The 20,117-nt window shown below is 35.5% G+C and overlaps 1 protein-coding gene across 1 annotated transcript in view; it reads right to left on the bottom strand.

The window, feature by feature from the left end:
• The window catches only part of LOC148942078 (pentatricopeptide repeat-containing protein 1, mitochondrial), a 70,104-nt gene that overhangs the window by 14,501 nt on the left and 35,486 nt on the right, over positions 1-20,117 (bottom strand). Inside the window, exons 4-6 of the mRNA XM_089103227.1 lie at positions 16,916-17,087; positions 11,155-11,303; positions 4,430-5,044 (exon numbers count right to left, since the gene is read on the bottom strand). Coding sequence (XP_088959353.1) covers positions 4,430-5,044; positions 11,155-11,303; positions 16,916-17,087 — 936 coding nt within the window. The remainder of the gene's footprint in view (positions 1-4,429; positions 5,045-11,154; positions 11,304-16,915; positions 17,088-20,117) is intronic.

Raw genomic sequence — 20,117 nt, 5'->3', positions numbered from 1 at the left:
TTTCAGCATCAATGGACAAACGATAGCGGTAAGAAAAAACTGTTGAAAGAAAAAATTTATTGTGCAAGATTTTGAAAACAAAAAAATCATGGACACAAATGGTCAACAGGAGTTTATTGATAGTTGCATGATTGATCTCAACTTAGTTCTCTGCTCAGTAGCGGGGTTTTTCACCACAGACATCTCTATCTGACTATTTATTTGTATCTCTATTTTTTTTTTGTGATGATCATGATGAAAATCGGTGCTGATTTTGTAAATCGGCACCGAAAACTAGAAAATTTTTAAAGCTCACATCGACGCGGATTTCTTTTAAAAACGGCTCTGATTTGGAAATCAGTTCCCGAAATCAGCTACGTGTGCCCAGCCCTTAAGTGTTAAAACTGTATATCACCATTGAAAATCTTTTGAATTAAAAATTGAGATTTGGGTTTTCCTATTTTTTAAGACGTATATGGTTATGTAACACTCCACTTAACCAATTCAAAGAACCCTATCTGAGTTTTAGCATCCTTGGTACTTTAAATTTCAAATTGATTGCTTATTACTTCTTTGCAGTGGCGTCGTTTGGGGGTGGCGAGGGGGCGGCAGTTGCCCCCCAATAATGTGGAGAAGAAAATATTATACATCCCATGCCCTTTGACTATCCAGATACGTACCCCTCTTGCACCCCCAATAAAAATGCTGGAGATTCGCCCCTGCTTCTTTGCACCCCACTACTTACCCGATGGACGGAAATAAAAAAGAGTGGCATTTTAGCATGTTTTAGGAATTTCCAGTAAAAGCTGTGATTAGTAATAATCTACGTATCAATCAGCACAATACATAGGTACAAGACAGGTTTAAGCAGGAAATAAGGCACAAAGAAATTTGCTTTTACAACCATTGGATTGAAAGCATGAAAAACAATGTTGGTATGCCTATTTTTTTTAACTTTCCTCGGGAGAAGCAAGAGGTCTCAGGGTTAATCCTCGAAGAAGAAGACTTCTTCTTCAAGGAAGAAGCCATAAGCAGGAAGGAAGCCAGTCTCCATTTGGCAGATTCTGCAAATCTGCACCACCAATCTGCAAATTTTATTTCAATGGAGACTACTTTTCCGGCTCCGTATTGGCAGTTCGCAGATGCTACAGCCATTGACGTTGCTTTTTCTGCAAGATGTTAGAATGGCAGAATCTGCCAAATGGAGACTGGCTTTTAATCCTGGAAGAAGAGTAATTTTACAAGTATACTGGAATGTTCAACCGTTTCCAATTGGTTTATCCATAATTCCATATTGCAAAATATTCATTCACAACAAGGAAATGATTCCACTTCACAGATCCGTAATATGGTCGAGTAAAGTTTTGGGTTGAAACGCACGGTTGTTCAACGTGCGGAACGTTTTATCAGTGAATTTCATAGAAAGTTTAATAAACACGTATCAAGTTCAGTTTGGACAAGAACAAGGCTTTCGTTAAAGTTTCCTTTAGTTTTGAGGGCGAAGGAGAATCAACATTGTTGCTCATTGTTTGATCTATTCCTGTTTTGCATGCTTTTTCTGGGTTTGTTTTTCTTTGACATGTCTTTTGTTGTATGTAATAGTGATGAGTTAAACAAAAGGGTTTCCAAAAAAAAGTTTTCAAAGAAAAGTAGAGAGTCATAATAAAATCTATAGGGAGTGCAAATAAAAACAGAAAATAATTCAAACTCAATCGAGTTAAAATTACTATGAATGAATAAAGAAAACCAAAATAAACAGAAATCGAAATAGATAACCGCATGACGCATAAAGGTAACAGCTACTCCTATGAAATTACTCCTAAAACGAATAGAAATTAAATGAATAGTCATGCCAAAATTATACTGAAACGAAATTACCGCAAATCATAGTAAGTTATCAGCCCTTCTCATACCTAAACACTCTGAAGGGCAGAGCGTCAATAACCCTTTAATGAAAATAATGGCTGTATTTTTTAGAGCCGTGTTTTTTATTTGTCCTATTGACGTAATCAACCACAACTGGAAAATGAAATCTTAAGGATAATCAGAATTAAAAAAAAGAGATACCAGAAATAAAAAGTGGGGTTGCCCACACATCTCAGACCTTTTAATAGCCATGAATGACATTCGCTTTTTATTGAAAGCCATTGAGGTTTCATTGGTCAAAACGTCGACAAAAGGAAAGAGACAAAGATCACGATAATAGTCGAGATTACAGGAAAGGAAAAAAAATATTGCACTAAATAATTACATTCAAAACTTTTACTCTAATTTTACTATTTCAAAAGGGTACTTACTTTACCAATACCTTTCCTTTTAAATCTATTTTATACAAACATATAGAAGATTGATGCGGAAATAAATATCTTAAAATGAACATTGGTAATTTTCTAAGCATTCTGTTTAGGTAGTTGAAACCGTGTTTTGAACGGACGAATTAATGAGTGATTTGACAATTGATTTTCTACATATTTAGAAGACAGAAGGCATAAATAAAAAATTTACTACAAATCAAACAAATGACATTAGATTAATTGTTGAAAATATAATGTTAATTTATGGAAACTCCAGCAAAGGTTGATTTTTGAATATTATAATGATGAGAGAGAAACTGATTAAATACGTCTTATTCTCATTAAGCACAAATGACGATCTGGTATTTAGAGGATTTAGGAAGACGGCAGGGTAATCTAAGGGCAGGGTTTAGAAGACCTACTCTTATTTGTCAGAGTTTCTTTTTGTTTGAAAACCAGCTGTTTGAAGTTTTTCCGTTTTAGTTTAACTTTTGTGTTTGTTTGATTTAATGAATGGATGTCAAGGTTATTTCCCAAACAAGTCTTTTTCGTCGTCTTTAAATAACAGCAAAAACAGACGCCATAGATCTATGCTGCTCGATCTGTTCTCCTTTTTTTCAAACAGTAAAGAGCAAGCTCATCGGATACAAACCAAATTTGACCCTATACTGGGTTTTGCAAAAAATTAAACAATTATTCTCGATAGTTTCTGTGTCACTGGAGGTGCCCTTATTTACATGCCTTTGGACCTTAAGTTTAAGCAAATACGAAAAAAAAATTCAGGTTATCATATATCGATGCAACTAAACTCAAAATGCTCTGTCTTCATTGAGGTCTAACCAGTCGTGTCTGAATTTCCTGTAAGTTTCGGGCCTTTCAGAGAATAAACACACGTAAGTCTTTTTTCGGGTGCCATAATGTCATTTTGATATCATACGCCAAAATCCTTTGCAAATTCATTATAAATTATGTTTCCTTTCTTTTAACAAAATTCTATCTCAAGTACTTACTTTATTGCTTTGTTTTGCATTTAAGATTTAGGACTGAAATCAGGAATAAGTTACGTTTTGCATCATAATTCAAATTACTGCAGCTGAAACTTTTGTTACTTTGCACCGATGGAGAATTGTAAGGACTTCATTTAAGCAAAGTTAATCTAAAGCATATTTCAAGAACAAGTCACATTTGACGATACGCTCCTATAGCGGATGATAGACAATAGGAGACAAAAAAAAATGCCACCTTTTTTTTGTCGCTACTGATTTATACAACATATTTTTTTTCAAAAGTTCTCATCTTCACTAGGGTTCACTTGGCCCTGTCTACATTCAACTTGAAATCCGATCAAAAACCTATCTACCTGTCATTTTCCACGTTTTCGCTAGAAGAAAAAGACATTTTTTGGCTCTTGGGCCCCAATCGGGTCAACATATTTTCTTTTTTACGTTAGTTTCTCTTTGGCCGGGGACATACGACTATAGGTTTCAAACTTGCTAAGAACTTTTCCCACCCATTTCCAGGCTTTTTTCGACCATATTATTTGGAGGGAGGGGGGGGAGGTCGTTCTGCAAAATTTGTTTTTAGATTAGACGCCCCTTGGTCCAGAGAATTATGACTGTAAGTTTCAAACTTATCAAAGGCAAGAAGTTTTCTAGTACATTTTCGGGCCCTTTTAAAACCCTTGTGCTCCAACAAAATGCCTTTTAGCTTAGACCAAGAAAGTTTTGTAGTTTCTTGCAAATTTCAAGCCAATTGAAAACAACCAGAAAAGACAAATTTCAGGGATGTCTTTGGAAAATAATTTTTGGCGAAAAGTTTGGCCCAGGCAAAAAGTTTTCGGCGAAATTACGACAAGTACCCTCATTAGATGAGCTTTGGGAGGGATAATTTTTTTCAAAGGAGCGATTATCACACATTTTTAGACTATTGTCAAAGTTGCCACGTTAAAACCTCAGTCTCACCTCAGACCTCAGTCTGTGATTTACGAATACGGTGCAGTCTTCAAACAAACAACATACTACTATACAAAACAACCCCACTATCCTTTATGTCGAAATTTTTGATTAAATTTCTCGTCTTTTGTGACTAGTTATTCAAAAATATGGCTCAAATTAGCTTTGGTAAGAAAAAAAAAAACAAAAAAAAAAAAATAATACCTCTTCTTCAGCAGAGTTGTCTGCAAGAGACAACATCAGCTCTGTACAAGTTTTCAGATTTGGCTTTGCATCATACAAGTTCATATCCTGTAAAATACCCACAAGCCCGCCGCACAAAGCAAGTCTGTCTTGTCGTTTCCCAACTTCCTCGACGTTTATAACACCTTTCAAGTTAGGATTTCGAGCAACTAAATTCGGCAGATCTACAGCTTTTGAAAGGTATTCTAGTAATCTTCTCTTTGGACTTTCAGCTGCATTACTTTGTGAAGAAAAATTCAAGCTCAAAGGCTCTGGATTTCCATCTCTAATAAATTTCAATAATTGATAAGGAGGTATAGGAGGGAGAAGCTCTCGAAGAGGCACTGGTGAAGGGGTCATTAACGTAACTTGGGTCGAATTCATCTTCTTGTCAAATCTCGAGGTTTTCTTTTTACTCTGAGAGAGTAAATTACGTAATACTGGGGTTGGCTCCCACTCACTACGTAAATTTATTAAGGATATGACTTCTTTTAAAGATTCTTGAGATCCAACAGAACATTCTCGAACAGCTCTTAAAAGAAGATTGTATGAATAAACGCAGGGAGTGACTTTCATTTTCAGCATTTTGTGCCATGTCTGAAATATATATATAAGAACGTGATAATTAAATGTTACAAAAGCGTAATAATTACAGGATGAAAGAAAATAAACTTTAAGAAAGAAAGAAATGTTTCTGATCTTTATATTAACAATCATCAATTTCGATTAACGGCAAACCTTACAATACTCAGCAAATTCATAGTTGTTGTAATTTGACATACCAACCAAGAATATTAAACCTCAGCTAGAGGTTACATCTAAATAACAGTGACACAATTTCTGCTACCATAACAGCAAATTAGGCATTAAGGGGGAGGGGCTGGTGGAATAGAGTTTCTCAACTCTCGAAAAATATCTCCTCTCCTAATGGCTTCTTTTCTAAGACTCAGACCAATGTTCACTGCTGTCAACTATCCACAATATGAACTTAATTTGTGAGCCAACTCCCCATATAAATTCTTGTTTAACATGTATGAAAACCGAAAGCTCCACTCGTTAGTAGCAGTTTACCTCGCACGCTCTTTATCTAACGAATAAAAAGAAACAGAGAAAGAAGAAGAAAGAGAAAATCTATGCAGACAACTTGCTTTTTATTGTAGGAGGCGTTTGGTGTCATATCTAGGCGCATTGTACTTATAATCGGCAGTGAAGACATACAATGCACTTCTTTCTTCTAATGTAAAGCAAAATGAATAGAACAAGTAAAGTATAATAAGCATATGAATGATTAAGTAATTAAAGGACAACATTTGCAGGGAATACCAGCGCCCTGAGAACAAAGAAGGTTTTAAGCAATTTCGGAGCGTTGGCGCGGTACTCAAGATGAATACCACCTTGGGTAGGAACGGCTCACAGTTATAATGTAGTTTTATATCTTGACTATATCTAAGGAACTTGGCAATATCAGCAAAGCCCTCCGTTCCTGAATAATCCGTTTTTTTTAAAGGCAGACAATGAATGCAAAAGTTTATCCTAAGCTCGAAAAATACATTTCTAGTGCTATCTATGTATTTAAGAATAAATGAATTTATTGACAATCCGTCAAGTTACAAAATCATAGATGCAGCCAAAGAAAAAAGAAAAAATAAAAGCCAACAACATGCGCTATACGCCAGATTCATAAACAAACTGAAAACAAGCTTTAAAAACGGCATATTTATATTGAGCAGCTTCAATTACATACAAAGAATTCGGTAAACAAGCATTGCTGTGCTAATATAAGGTGCCATTGAAAGTAGTTTTTCAAAAACCGCTTTATTTGCTCATCAATTGCTCTTTAAGGGTTACTAATATTATAACTATGAATTGAAAAGATATCCAAAATAGTTTGCAACCACTGCTTACGATTCATTCAAGCATCAAGGAGCTCAATAAAATCCACCTGTTAGAGACTGTCAGGTTCAATGGAAAAGGGAGTTCCACAAGAAGGAAGAGGTCAGTCTTAATAAGAACTTTGATTTTAAAGACGTTCAAATAAAAATACTAGGCTCTAAGTTAATTTTTTGTAAATTTAGCACCTCGTGGTTACAAACTGTAGGCAGTGAGCGACTCATACTAAATAAAAATTCTTAAAAATGGAGTTTTAATAAGAATACATACATATATTAAAACAATCAGATTTTTATGATTATTCCATCTTAAAAAAATCATTAAATCTAAAGGCGACTTACAAAAGCTACAAGCTTGAAAAAAGTGGCTTCATTTTTGAAAAGAGGAAAAAAAAACTTATATGTTCAAATGACTTTGATTAAATTAAATACTCGGATTCAGCATATAAGAGAACTCTATTATAGAGAATTTCAAGTCCCTATCTTCAAAAATGTGAAATTATAAATCTTTTCCAAGAAGGATCGTCACGGATGCGTGTTTATTAGTTTGTTTGTTAATTATTTTTCCCAGGAACGGCTGCAAACACAATCTTAGAATGTTGGAAGAAAGTTCAATGGAAATGAAATTTGAAGTTTCACTGACCTTACTAAGTAAAATAAAGACTGTGCCACAGCAAAGGGGCGTTTTCTACCATTGTGATGTGCAAAACGAAAAATTCCCCCAAGAGTGCCAAAAGCCATTTGATGAAAAAAATGAGGTAGCTAATCGATATAAATTATCAAAAACTATGTATTGAACTTTCCAGTTTCAGAGACAGCAATGCGTCATTCAGGAGAGGGGGGAGTGTGACTTAAGCCTCAAAAAGCATTCTTATTATACCTGAACTTATTAACTCTCCATGAGCATCTAGATAAATACAGAAGATGGTTTGAGAGAGGTGAGAGGGGAGGGGGGGGGGGGGGAGAAACGAATCTCTAATTTTCCGTGATTCCCGGGAACATTTTTGGAAAACGCCTATAATATCAGTGCTTGGAGGATGATAGCGTCCCTCTTATTGTAATTTTCATATAATACATGAAATATTACATTCATATGCTCTCTGACACAAAGGTAAAGAGGGGTGGGGGTGGGGGGGTACATCAAGAGCACTACCAAACATTTCTCGGGAGGAGTTCAAGTACTTCCAGGAGCTTTATTTTCACCTAGATTTGTATGTCTTTATTTATTGCTTAACGTCTTCTTGTTTTTTGTGGTTATCGCCCCTCACTGACTTCCATTGGGAATATCCCTATAAAATATATTTCTTCGAAGATTCAGCCTTAAAAACTATGGAAACGATGACATTATAATTAGTTTTGAATATTTCGAACCTTTGTCCAATTAAAGATTTGGAGGGATGCACTGTTTCAAGGATTATTGTTTTCCCGAAATATCGAACAATACTAAATTTATTAAAGGGGGTTGAAGGAAGGGAAAGTAGACCCCCTTCAAAGTTAAGAACTGCAACCAAAAGAACTGTGTCCATAACTGGGAGGAATTCTCTTGCAGAATAGAAAACGCAGCTAGAATCCACAACTTACGTCACACATATCAGATTCTTAAAGAAGCTACCGAAAAAATGTCATATGTCTCCAACATTATTAAAGATAAACAAGGGAATACCATTAGCCGATTTTGTCCAAAAAGTAGAACGGTGCAACGAGATTGCGTCCGAAGATTTCGAAAACATACCACCCATGGCCTCAAATGAGTCGTACTGCATCTACACATCTCCACCAAACATTAACAAAATCATCGAAGTCACGCGGGATCTCAAACGATACGATTGTCCTGGCGAGGAAGACACTTCGTCTGAAATTTACAATTCTTCCCCCCACTTGATTGCAAACCAACTGCTTCGACTGTTTACAAGGATATAGAAAACCAAGAAATTCCGAACATTTAGATTTCATTCATCCTTTCGGTTTGCCAAAAAGGCAAAAAGACAGAATATGCTAACTACAAATCCTTCCATGACATTACAGCCAAATTGTCTGCCATCGTTTTACTACGGAAATTCCAAACAGAAAGAGATAGGCGAACATGGGAAAACCAGTCCGTTTCCCAGTCTGACGGGATGCTCGGACCAAATTTTTAAACTACTTTCGATCAAGCAACATTGCAAAAGGCTTCAACTCGTCAACATATTCATAGATTACATGTCAAACTTTATCGAAGGTTCTCCTTGAAGATACACCGGGAATCCTTCAACATCCTGGAAGCTTATTACTACGGATGTGCGTTCCAATTCAGAGTTTTTAGCGAAAAGCCTTCAACGTTCCCATGTAGAATGGGTGTAAAACAAGGCTATATACTCTCTCCGGTCCTTTTCAATTATTTTATTGATTTGGTCCTTAAAGACGTACCCGGAGATTTGAATGATTAGTAGTTGGTAGAAAAGTCGCCTCGGAGGATTTTGAACGCAGACTACGTAAATCTTCTTGCCCCGAACCCAGAATCATCATATGAAATATTGGTGAAATGGCATATACATAAGATAAACTTGGCCTGAGGATAAACACAAAGAAAAGGAAAGTTTTGATCTAAACGATAGAACTGACTATCCCTAACCCTCTATGGTCTCCCCCTTGAAAAGGTTTGCCGAAGTGAATTTCAAGGGAGGATGTGATCAAGATATCAACAGAAGAATACCTGAATATCGGCGATCATGCTGTGATAGTAATTTTTAAAATAAAATCCTATTCTATTCTATAAGTCCACAAGCATCTCTGGATTCGGTGAGAGATTAGCTTAAGCACAAAGATAAGCATTTATAAGTCGACAGCGAAAGGTAGTTTTTCTCTATGGTGTTGTATCTTGGCCCCTTAAAGTAACTCAAGGGACGCTGTTAGTTTTCGAACGACGAAATTGGCCGATGTTGTTAAAACATTGACAGAACCTCAGGTATCAATTAAGCTCTGTTGGCTCAGCTGGCTTGGACACGCTTTACGTCACCCTGGAGATCACCTCATTACAAAATTACTGCTCGCTGAATCCCTAAAGATATGACTTAGAAGACAAGGAGGATAGTCAAAGAACTGGTGGATGCTAGCTAAACAAGATCAAGAACAAGTTGAAGGTTTTCACAAATTCTGGGAGGCATGGAAACAATGCTGGTTTAGCTTGGCCGAAGAATTGGCACAAGACCGACCATCATGAGAGACCATCATTCAGAAGCATTTTTCAGGTGCTATGTGAAGCTGAAACGCCTGATCCTGCTGCATATTCAAGTTTTTAAGAGAAAACTGGGTCAAACGGCTCATAGAAACAAACTGTAAGTATTGAGAGCGATTTTTTCCAAAAGAAATCAAAACTCTAAAAAAACGATGTTTTGACTACAATATATGAAATAACAAATCCATTATGCATGCTGATTCTAAATATACAGACTGTATTAATTTTTGAGCTACTCGGTAAAAACTATTAGCACACAAAAATTGGCACAGATTTTTACCCCCTCCCCCAAAGGGGTGTGATCTTGATGGAAATTGTGCAATAGAATTCAACATGTATGAGCGCCTTCATGCCCATAAACAAATCTTTCCTTAAATTAGGCTCCTCTTTTTATGTATTAGCTTCCTTGTTCAAAACAAACGTGAGATCCCCTTCACTCAGGGAACGATACATGAATGTTTCAAGCCAATGAGGAAAAAACATTTTGGCCCTTTTTTGGTCACAACTTTGAGGGTAGCTCATACCCCCAAATTGAGATTTTATTTTCTGTACATAACAGTCCACTTAGCCAGACTTGCAATTTTTAGGTCGTTCAGAAAAAATAAAGTTTATTGACTTTATTTTAGGGAGCCATTTTCAGGCAAATCAAATATTTTTTTTTTCATCATTTCTCTTTTAATGGATTTTGGCTTCGTTGACATAATGACTTCAAAATGTAAAATTTCTTTCTGGATCCAGTTTTGGGTTTTTCCGCAAGTACTTAGGGATTCCCTATGCCTAGGAACTTGCGGGAGTGTTTTCAAGCCATTTGGCGAAATATTATTTTTTCTTTTATTGCAAATTTTCTCTTTTACTGTACAAAACTAATTTTTTTTTATAATTACGTTCTTCTTGGCCCAGAGACTTACAGTTGAGGCTTTCAAACTGAATAGAGGTAACAGTTCTCTTGTCCCCTAACAACCTTCCCCTCCAAAAACGTTATGAGTTTAACTTACAACTCATTGAGTTAGGGGCAGTGGGGGGTAATTTAATCTCCATATGCATATTCATTGAACTCTTTGACAATTTTGAGAAAAATGACAATCTAAAAATTTGCTTCAATTTCATGGGGGTTAAGGGAAGGGACGAGCAAAAAAGGCATGGCAGGGGGTTTACCTCCTTCCACTTTTTACCTTGAAAAGGGCGCAGGAACTTTCGATTTCCGATCAAACGAGCCAACTGCAAAGTTTTTACGACACCCTCCCCCACAACTTCAATAGGAACAAGGTAGAGACACAGAATAATGCATATGAGACACATGGATCTGCGCCAGGGCAACGCTAGAGCTTAGCCTCTGACAATTTATTGCTGAAGATGGCCAAAATATTTAGAAATCGTTGAAGTTTTTTTTTTATCACAGCCTTGAAAAAATCTTTCTTAAGTTCCTCTCATTAAAGAAAAAAAATGACCGAAACATAAATCTGAATGAGTAAACATTTTAGGATTTTTGAATAAGGAAATTCTATATCCTCAACTAAATTATTTTATTGGATAGAAAATGAATATTCGTAGTTGTTTGTGCCTGTAACGAGCTTCAGTATCGTAATTGCACTTAAAAACCTTACCACCAACACTAGCTTGAACCCTTCTTTTTTATCGGATATAGCAGCTTGAAGCAGAAAATTGAAGGTTTCCGTCGTTGGGTACACCTTAGCTTTTATCATCTCATCAACAATTTGAAAAGCAATATTTATTTCGCCAAGTCGTCCAAACGCTAGAAAAAAAGAAGATTGATGACCTGACCATTATGTCAAATACAAGTTTACATGAAAAGATTTTTCTTTTAATATGGTCCAAAAAAATATCTATGTCTTCTCAAAGGAAAAGTCCCCTCCCATAAAAAATAACGATAAATCACGATCCATTTATTTATAAACAGATGCAAAATAGCCAAGACAAAAAGACGTGGTAAAGCTTTTCCGCAGCCAGAATAAGTCAATCTGACTTCTTCGCTGATTTGACATTTGCTATTCTCATTGCTACAATAGATTGGTGGAAAGTTTCTCTCCTTCAAAGATTAGTCCATATAACCATCCAGAAAGTAAGGCACCTTTACCACACCACTCCCCCACTTTCTTGTAAAAATCCAGCTGTTTGAAAATTGGCAGGGACAAGATTTTGATTAACAATTTTGTTTGGACTAAGGATCCTGATACAGTTATGTGGAGCAAGATAAAGACAAGATATTTGTTTCAAAATGTTCCTACCACAAGCCACGAAGGGCCAAATTCACATTTCAGAATCATGAAACAAAACGAAAAAAAAATCATAAAAAAGGACAACAGCTAAAAACTGACAAAACAATGCCAAAAACAATAATATCAGAATGACAAAACCGTTCATTAGTCAAAAATATTAAGCTGCAAAATGTCAGAAAGTTAAAAGGGTAAAACCTGAAAAAACTAAAAAATAGTGAAATAAAATATACTTTAAAGGGGTTTAAAAGAGAACATATAAAAAGGAGGGAACAAAAGAATAAAACGAACACAAAATTTGGGTATCACCAGTACCGAATAATAAAAAAAAAGAAGAAAACTAACGGTTTATTTTACCAGTAATGAAGAGGACAACGGTTTTTTCATATCTGGAGGTAAAGCAACGGATGGGGGACAAAGTAGGAAAGGGTTCAGAAACAGTATGTTGCATGCGGTGTCTGGGTGGGGAGCGTCTTTTGGGAAAACTTTTCCGCGCGAGGGTTTGTTATTACATTTTTGCAAAACGAAGGCACAACGCTCCTCTCCTGTGCTCAAGTGTTTCCAGCTTAGCCTTTTTTAGAAGGAGCAAGTATGGTACTTTAGCTTCTTTGAAAATTATTCCAAGGGATCTTTTTTGAATGGATTCAATTTTTTCTGATTCATCACGGGAGATGCCAGGATGCCAACCTGGACAAGCATATTCAAGATGCGGCCGGATAAAGAAATTATAGATCCTTGAAGAATGAGAGAAGGGACGTTAAATTTATTCAAGAGCTTAAAGAGAGAAACGGACACGTTAGCTCTATGGACAACATCTTAAACATGGATATCCCATTTTAAATTAAAAGAAATTGTGACCCCAAGTAATTTAAAGGAAAAGACAGAAATATCTAAGGGGATAGCGTTGAGGAAAAGGGGTGTTGTTTTAAGGAAATATATTCGCATTATCATAGATTTAGGAGTTTAATCTGATGTCTAAGTCCGTAACGTCGTCTACTGATATGCACTAGATAAGTCAGGAATCACCTTGACCGGTTGTTCTGTCTCCGGAACTTGCTAAGTGTCGGAAGTAACTTTATCGTTAGGTTTCGACTTGATCGATACCACTCCGCGTGATGAATTTCATTAAGGCAGAACTTTGCAAAAAAGAATCAAGGTAGAACTATATGGAGGAAAAGTTCATAACACTTCTTGAAAAAGACACGGTGTTTTACTCTCAGAAAGCGTCTGACCACTACCCTATTCTGTCATCATATAGAGCTAAAGACCATGAAAATTACAGTAGCCAAATGAACTAAAATGTAAAATTTATAAGCCTTTCGGATAATGACACGGAGCACAATTATTGACAAGTGAGTGTAGCATTAAAGACCTAGATGAACGAGGGAACGAAACCACCGGTTATGAAAGATAGAATTAGTCAGGCAATGTCAAGCGGGAGGACAATGATATGACTGAACATTCATCGCCCTGTGTAGATCATCCTTTTGTGATAGGGTTAGAAATAGGATCTTTGAAAGCTTTTTGGAAGTATGGAAATGTTTTATACAACCTTTAAACATGTCAGCGACGTAAAGTTGAAACTGCATTCCAAATGTTGCACTTACTGTTAGGGTGATAAAATTCAAGGGTACTGAGAAGAGAGTCTAGTCACTAATAAAGAAATATTTTTCAATCTTCGCTCGTGGGTGTCTAAGGAGCCCTCTTAATTGTATAAATAAAAAGATGAGAATTTAGAACGATTATTCAAGTAGCCAAAGACATCATGTTTAGGCTCATATAAAAATTGTAATAATCAACTTCATAAAATTCAGCAGAAATAAAAAGACTATTTTCCAGGAAGGTTTGTGTGAAAATAATGTGTGAAACAACAGTAAGAAAATATGGAGTGTTTTAAATTCGTTCAAAAGCCCGGTTAAAACACCTAGTATGTAAATCTGGATCAGCAGATGAGGATATTTTAGTTGCCTTAATTGACAACAATATCCATGATGGCGCTGTCAGAGCAGAGCCAAAGATCCTGATAAAATTGAGTTTTCTGTTTGAGAATGACGCTCTCGAACAAAAGTGACACTTTATGGCTTGACGCTAATTGGTAAGCCCTAAATATCGCAAAGTCAAGCTTCCTAATTTTCTCATGCATTTCTCAGGCATCTCATCGTAACTTCATCCTTCAAGAGGATATCCCGTTGAAACTAGTGATCAGTGTGTCCAGATCTTAGAAAGTCTTCTTGATGAGAATCTCTCCTTCGGTCTTCATAATTAATCCAATTAAAATAAAGACATTATAATTTTTTAGAATTCTTTGAAAGCTCAGACATATTTTTGCTGCGTCAATTTTAAAAATATCATTTCGTTGTTACAGTCAGTCTTATGTTTTTTTATTGTCCTAAAAGAGGGATACAAACTTTCCTTCCTTTTTGATACCCCTCTCAAGGGTATATGAGATAGCAGGGAGCCCTATCCTTGAAACAAATAGTGCTGTTGAAGTGCTGATTTGAAGTCACATTATATTGCTTTATGTTTCTTCAACTGCACGATGATGCCCCTGTGACCCTCATAACTAGTCCTCTTTTGTCTTTGACCGTTTTTATGCCATTTCTAGACAATTTCTATTAGTTCATTAATTACATATTTATTGATTAGGCGTTTTATTTAATTACTTTATAATTGTTTCTTTTAATAATCCCCAGGAGCTGATGTCCCTTGGCCAAATTGGAAATGTATGTTTCTATTGTTTATAGGATATTGCACTTTGTTCCGGATTGGTATTGGGAAAGCTGTCAATGGCGGATGGCTGCTCGTTATTTTACTCTTTAGCGTGAGAACAGGAATTTTCACATGAAACTGGAACATCTCCAGCTAATTAAAATAAAGTGAGCGCGATTTCACTCCTAAGAGAGGGAGATCGAAAAAAGGCCCATCTATTTACAGGTCAGTCTGACTTTTATCTACTTTTCAACTTTCTTCAGAAGCAATGCCAAAACAAGTGGCTAGTTTTTTTCTGAATTAAAGGGCCTTAAGATTTCGACACTATTTAGTTTTCCTTCGGTCTACCCGAGAGCAATCTTGATTCCCTTTTAACTATTGTGAATAGAGTGCTTTATCTGGGTAAAAATTTTACGTCATTTTGTTCTTGGACATAAAGAAGGCAATAGAATCGATCTTTCACGACATTTTGCTCGGTAACGTCATTCTTATTGGAGTGAGATTTGTAAATTCGTTTAAAATTTATCTTGTAAACAGGGAAATCATAGTTGCGGCGTCAAACACCACCTAGTAAAAAACAAACGCTATCCCATAGTAACCAGAAATTTTAAAACACATTCCGAAATAAAGAGGCAAGTGAGGAAAAATAACCATTTAAAACTGATTCAGTAACGTTAAATATTATTTCGAATAATCAAAATGGTAACTTCATTGCAAAAAAAAATCTATGGGAATTTTGAAAAATAGCCTAAGACCCACCAAAAGTGTATGAATCGAAATGATAACTGTACTATTGGAATTACCATAGCCGAAAACCTCATTTACGAAAATAAGTCCCCCGTCTTGAGCAAAAGTATTCACTATTGGGAGCAGGTCTCAAGGTTCAATAATGCTTTTTATTCCTTAGTCACATAAACGTCTTGGAAATTAGTTTTGACCGCCATCTAGGGCGTTGATGAAATTTTTGCACTCATATTCCTTCGTCTGACCAAAGTTAAGATTTGAATTTTGTTGAGCTGCCGAAGGGTTTGGTGGATGACATTGGATGCTAACAAGCTATAGATTAATGATGAATAATTACTAGCCGAATGGATATGTGCGCTGGATTTAGGATTCTTTGTCTGAGAGGGCGAGGGTTCGAATCCTAGTGCATCCAATTATTTGGTTTGGAACGGGGATCAGTGACGTGACTCTGTAAGCTCAGCCAGAGTCAACCCAGCTCTAAATGGGTACCTGGATACATCTGAGGAAGATAAAAAGGAGGGGTGTGCGATAGCACAGGATGGTTGTCCCCCAACCCCCCATTCAACCGCGTGGCTGAAGGGTCAAGAAACGGAGATCAGCAACGCCAGTAGAGACTGTAAAGTCCAATCCCGTATTCACCTTTACCTTTTTACTATTTTGCAAAAATAGGAATGCTCCTACCTTCTTTCTTAAGCATCCCAGCGACTAGAGGTGAAACTCAGAGACCAAATAATGGCTATGCAAAGTATCTAGATATTAAACACTATACAGTAGCGGCGGACTAGAACACTTGAAGGAATCTGAGAATTGGAAAAAATATAGCTTTTTTTCCTGATCAGATCGTTCTTCTTTTTTACTTTTCACTTATGCTACCACATGCCCGATAATGCTCGCTTACTGGATCGGGACACTCAAATCTCCATATGTACAGCCAATAAAAACATAAAAAGCATTAAAACTCAATAATAAATTTTCCTCAGTTCATTTTCCCAATATAGTTCCAGAATTTTTTACTGCTCGGTTCCTAATTGTAAATATTTGATTTTTCTTAAATCAAGATACTTTTCTGGAATTTTTCTAGAGCAGGGACACGTAACAGTCAAGATTCCTTGACCGTTCCACAACGGAAAGTCTCCCGGGGAAATTTCCCCTTGTGGAAAGTCCCCGGGATATTCCCACGGAATGGAATTTTCTGGTGGGGGGATTTCCACGGAGTGATTTTTTTTGGGGGGGGGGGATTCTCCTGGAAAATACGCCTAGAACCCAAATTATTGAATATGTGAAAGATTGTAATCTGTGGGCAATTTACTATTGAAGTGGATCCAGAAGATCAAAGAGTTACCTTTTTTTTCAAAGAAAACTCGTCGTAGCATAAAACAGCCGTCCAAAGTCATAAATAATTTCCTTAGTTTTCAGTTAGACATGGCAATGTAGCCATCTTTTCGCCAGATTGATTGATGATTTTGAGAAAACATTTAGAGTCTGGAAGTCTACGGTTATTCATTTCCAAATGTCTTGATTCAAAACAGAATGTCATACCGTACTCTGTATAGAGTTATGAAATCCGACGGTTTGAACACAAAACCTGTTTTTTCAGTTTTAACTTTTAGTCGACGAAAAGTCGACTAAATACGTTCATTGCCCCTCATTTTGAAAGAAAAACAAGAAACAAACAGACCTTTTATGATAGAGTGATAAGTCACAAGATTCAGTCTGACATTGTCCTCTTTTAATTTCATCTTGAGATAAAGTGCTTTATTCAAAGCTTCTTCCTTAAAAGGAGAATTCGCACAGGCATTAAATAGTATCGTGTAGGTACAATCACTAGCACCAATACCTCTGTCTCTCATCTAAAATAAATCATAAGTAAGCTCTAAAATTTACCTGCACAATCCAGGGATTAATAGCACAATAGATTTCTTCAAAAGGGAGAGAGAGAGAGAGAGAGAGAGAGAGAGAGAGAGAGAGAGAGAGAGAGAGAGAGAGATATATAGTAGTATATATATATATATATATATATATATATATATATATATATATATATATATATATATATATATATATATATATATATATATATATATATATATTTCAGTTACAGTTTTTTTTAATTTAAAATTAAAAATAAAATAGAACGCTGATAAAGCTTCCAGGAAAAAACGTTACCAATATAAATACGTTCGTAAGAATTAACTGGGTTTTATGTATTTTTACAACACTTGTTTTATCGCTACGTTTTCCTTTTAATGACCATTTTTTGCTCGTTTCATGTTCAATATCACTTTACTTTCATTGAAATGTTTTTTTGAAACCTTTATGAAATTTTATTTCATTTTCCAGCTGAAATGCTCTTATTATATATTAATTTTAGAAATATTTCTAATGCTTTTCCTAGAACAACTATAGTGAAAAATAAGACATTTTTCAGGAAATATTGAATATGCGATCCGAATTTCTCATCCATCATAGCTTTTGCGTAATAATAATTTAAGTTAGCCTCTCGAGGGATCTAGGTATTTAAAAAAAAATAAAGATAAATATTTTAAACTTTTGATAAAATCATTACGTTTATAAATTTACATTAAAAAAATAGTAAAGGTAGAATAATCAAAACAGAAAAAAAAACAACTTGAAAAATCAAAACTATGTGCTAAGGTGTATGGATTGAGTATTCATGAATTATGAACCAATGGACTACAGACTATGCCACTACTTCACTGAAGATAAGACACTTTTCGTGAATTATAAACTTAAAGGCTTCTGCTTTAAGATATGTGCGCTCCCTGTCAGTTTTTTATGTATATGTTAATGTCTAGATAAAACTTTCTATTATATGTCGCGATAATAATATTAGATTTTCTACCAACAGCCCCAGCAATCCCTCAGTACAAACAAAACTTTCTTTTGTAAAATAAGTAACAAATTACATATGCCCAACAGTGCTAACTATATCAGTTCGCACACTCCGTTTCTAAACTCCTTTGGTTAACAGTGCCTATGCTACGTCTTCAACCACCTCTCGAAAGCAGACTATATACTCCGTTTTTGACCCTTTTTGGTCAAGAGTATACATACTCTGTAACCGACCCTTTTGGTCAGAATCGAAGGGGTTTCGATTTCTAAAAAAAGCTTATTTAAGGTTTTTTGAGATGTTGGTAGTTAAAGAATTCTCGGATTGTTGATTAAGAATCTAAGGCTAATATTCCGATATACAACTATGAATAAAAAAACAAGACAAGAAAAAACACACACTAAAAACACACGCATGATCATCACAGTGTATTCGAGGTTGGAGAGAGGAGACATACTCATGGACACTTCTTAGTCCAATAGCATAGAATAAAGTCCTTGTGTCACTTTTAAATATTCTGAGAGGCAACCGGTAAACGAAACACTTGAAATCAATTATTGAATAATCAATTATCAATTTATCACTTCACCCAGCCAGCACTGTTGAGTTGATTATGACCAACTTTATTACGTTGACTATGATAGTTAAGTTCAAAAATGAGTTAAGTTAAGAAAGGAAACATAAATAGCTTTTACTTGGATACGGGTTTATGTTTCAAATAGATTGTCTATTGCCACAAATGCTGCATTGGCAAGTATTTCGATGAACCTTTCTTTAGATACCTTCGGGCGAAGGTATCTAGAAAATATGATCTGGTGAAAATTTTCGAGAATTGATGATGAATTCCAACGTAGAATTGCAAAGTCTTTAGAAAAAATAGGGAGGGGGGTTCAAGCGAACCCCAAAAGTATCCAGCCAACAAATTTTAAGTTTCCCATTGATAAGGTTTTTTGGCATTCTCCATGTCCTCTCCCCCCCTGTGAACGGGGTGTTTTTTTTTTCAAGATATTTCCGAGATACTAGCTACCATTAGCACCATTTTAGCCCATGTAAATTAATTAGATAACTGCGAGAATTGTTCAGAATAGAGTTGGCAAGTCTTGTGGTTTTCCTGCAATATTTTTTCTTACATTTTAAAACTAAAATTCCCCTTTTATTTTTCAAATCACTCACAAGGATAACAATAAGTTACATGTTATTGATGTATAACTATCACTATAATAAATTAAAAAATAGTTAACAGTTTCATGTTTGCTTTCACAGTACCTTCATTACACCAGGGTCATAGTTATGACTTTTCAAACATAAAAACACGTTCCGCATGCCCATACGAAAATATATTGCTTGCACTTTATGCCCACGCTATGCTTTGTTCAAACCTTTAATAGAAAAAAATTACACCATGACTATGGCGCAAATAACGTATCCCACGCGCAAATAAATAAAATGCGCCATTTTCAACTTTGAAGCATAAATTGACTGATTAATAGAGAAAAGATACAACGACAGAAAATACCCAAGCATCCGAAGAAAATACCCAAGGACAGATTATTGTGTATATAGGCTTTTCATACAAAGCTTCTGGCTATTCAAATTTTTCACTTCTGTACCACATGTGTTACGTTCATATAAACAAAGTAGATTTATAATTTATAAATCGTAACATTTATTTTATAGACAAGCGTGGATACAGTTTTGTTCGCATATTACTCAAAACAATACCTTTTCAATAGGTCTTTGAAAATATTCATAAAACAGTTTTTTGAATATCCATAGAACAGGCAGTATCATCAATCGGTCTGTTGTTGTACTGTATTGAGTCTCAACAAAGTGCAAGAAAAACACTGATTACACTTTTTGGGTTTGGAGATTACCAAAAATTAAAAATAACTGTTTAAAAATGCATTTTTTTTCTATTTTCAACCTCCTTCCCCTGGTAACAATTCCCTCACAGCATTCTGCTCATCCCAAAGTTTGGACCTGTATGTACCTATGACAGACATTTTTTTTGCTAGCAGAGCTAGATAGC

The sequence above is a fragment of the Artemia sp. Qi Xiang Cuo genome, chromosome 17 (genome assembly GCF_049724085.1).
Source record: "Artemia sp. Qi Xiang Cuo chromosome 17, ASM4972408v1, whole genome shotgun sequence".
Taxonomy (NCBI): domain Eukaryota; kingdom Metazoa; phylum Arthropoda; class Branchiopoda; order Anostraca; family Artemiidae; genus Artemia; species Artemia sp. Qi Xiang Cuo.
The sequence above is the reverse complement of the archived record's forward strand: the minus strand, read 5'-3'. Positions and strand labels throughout refer to the sequence as shown.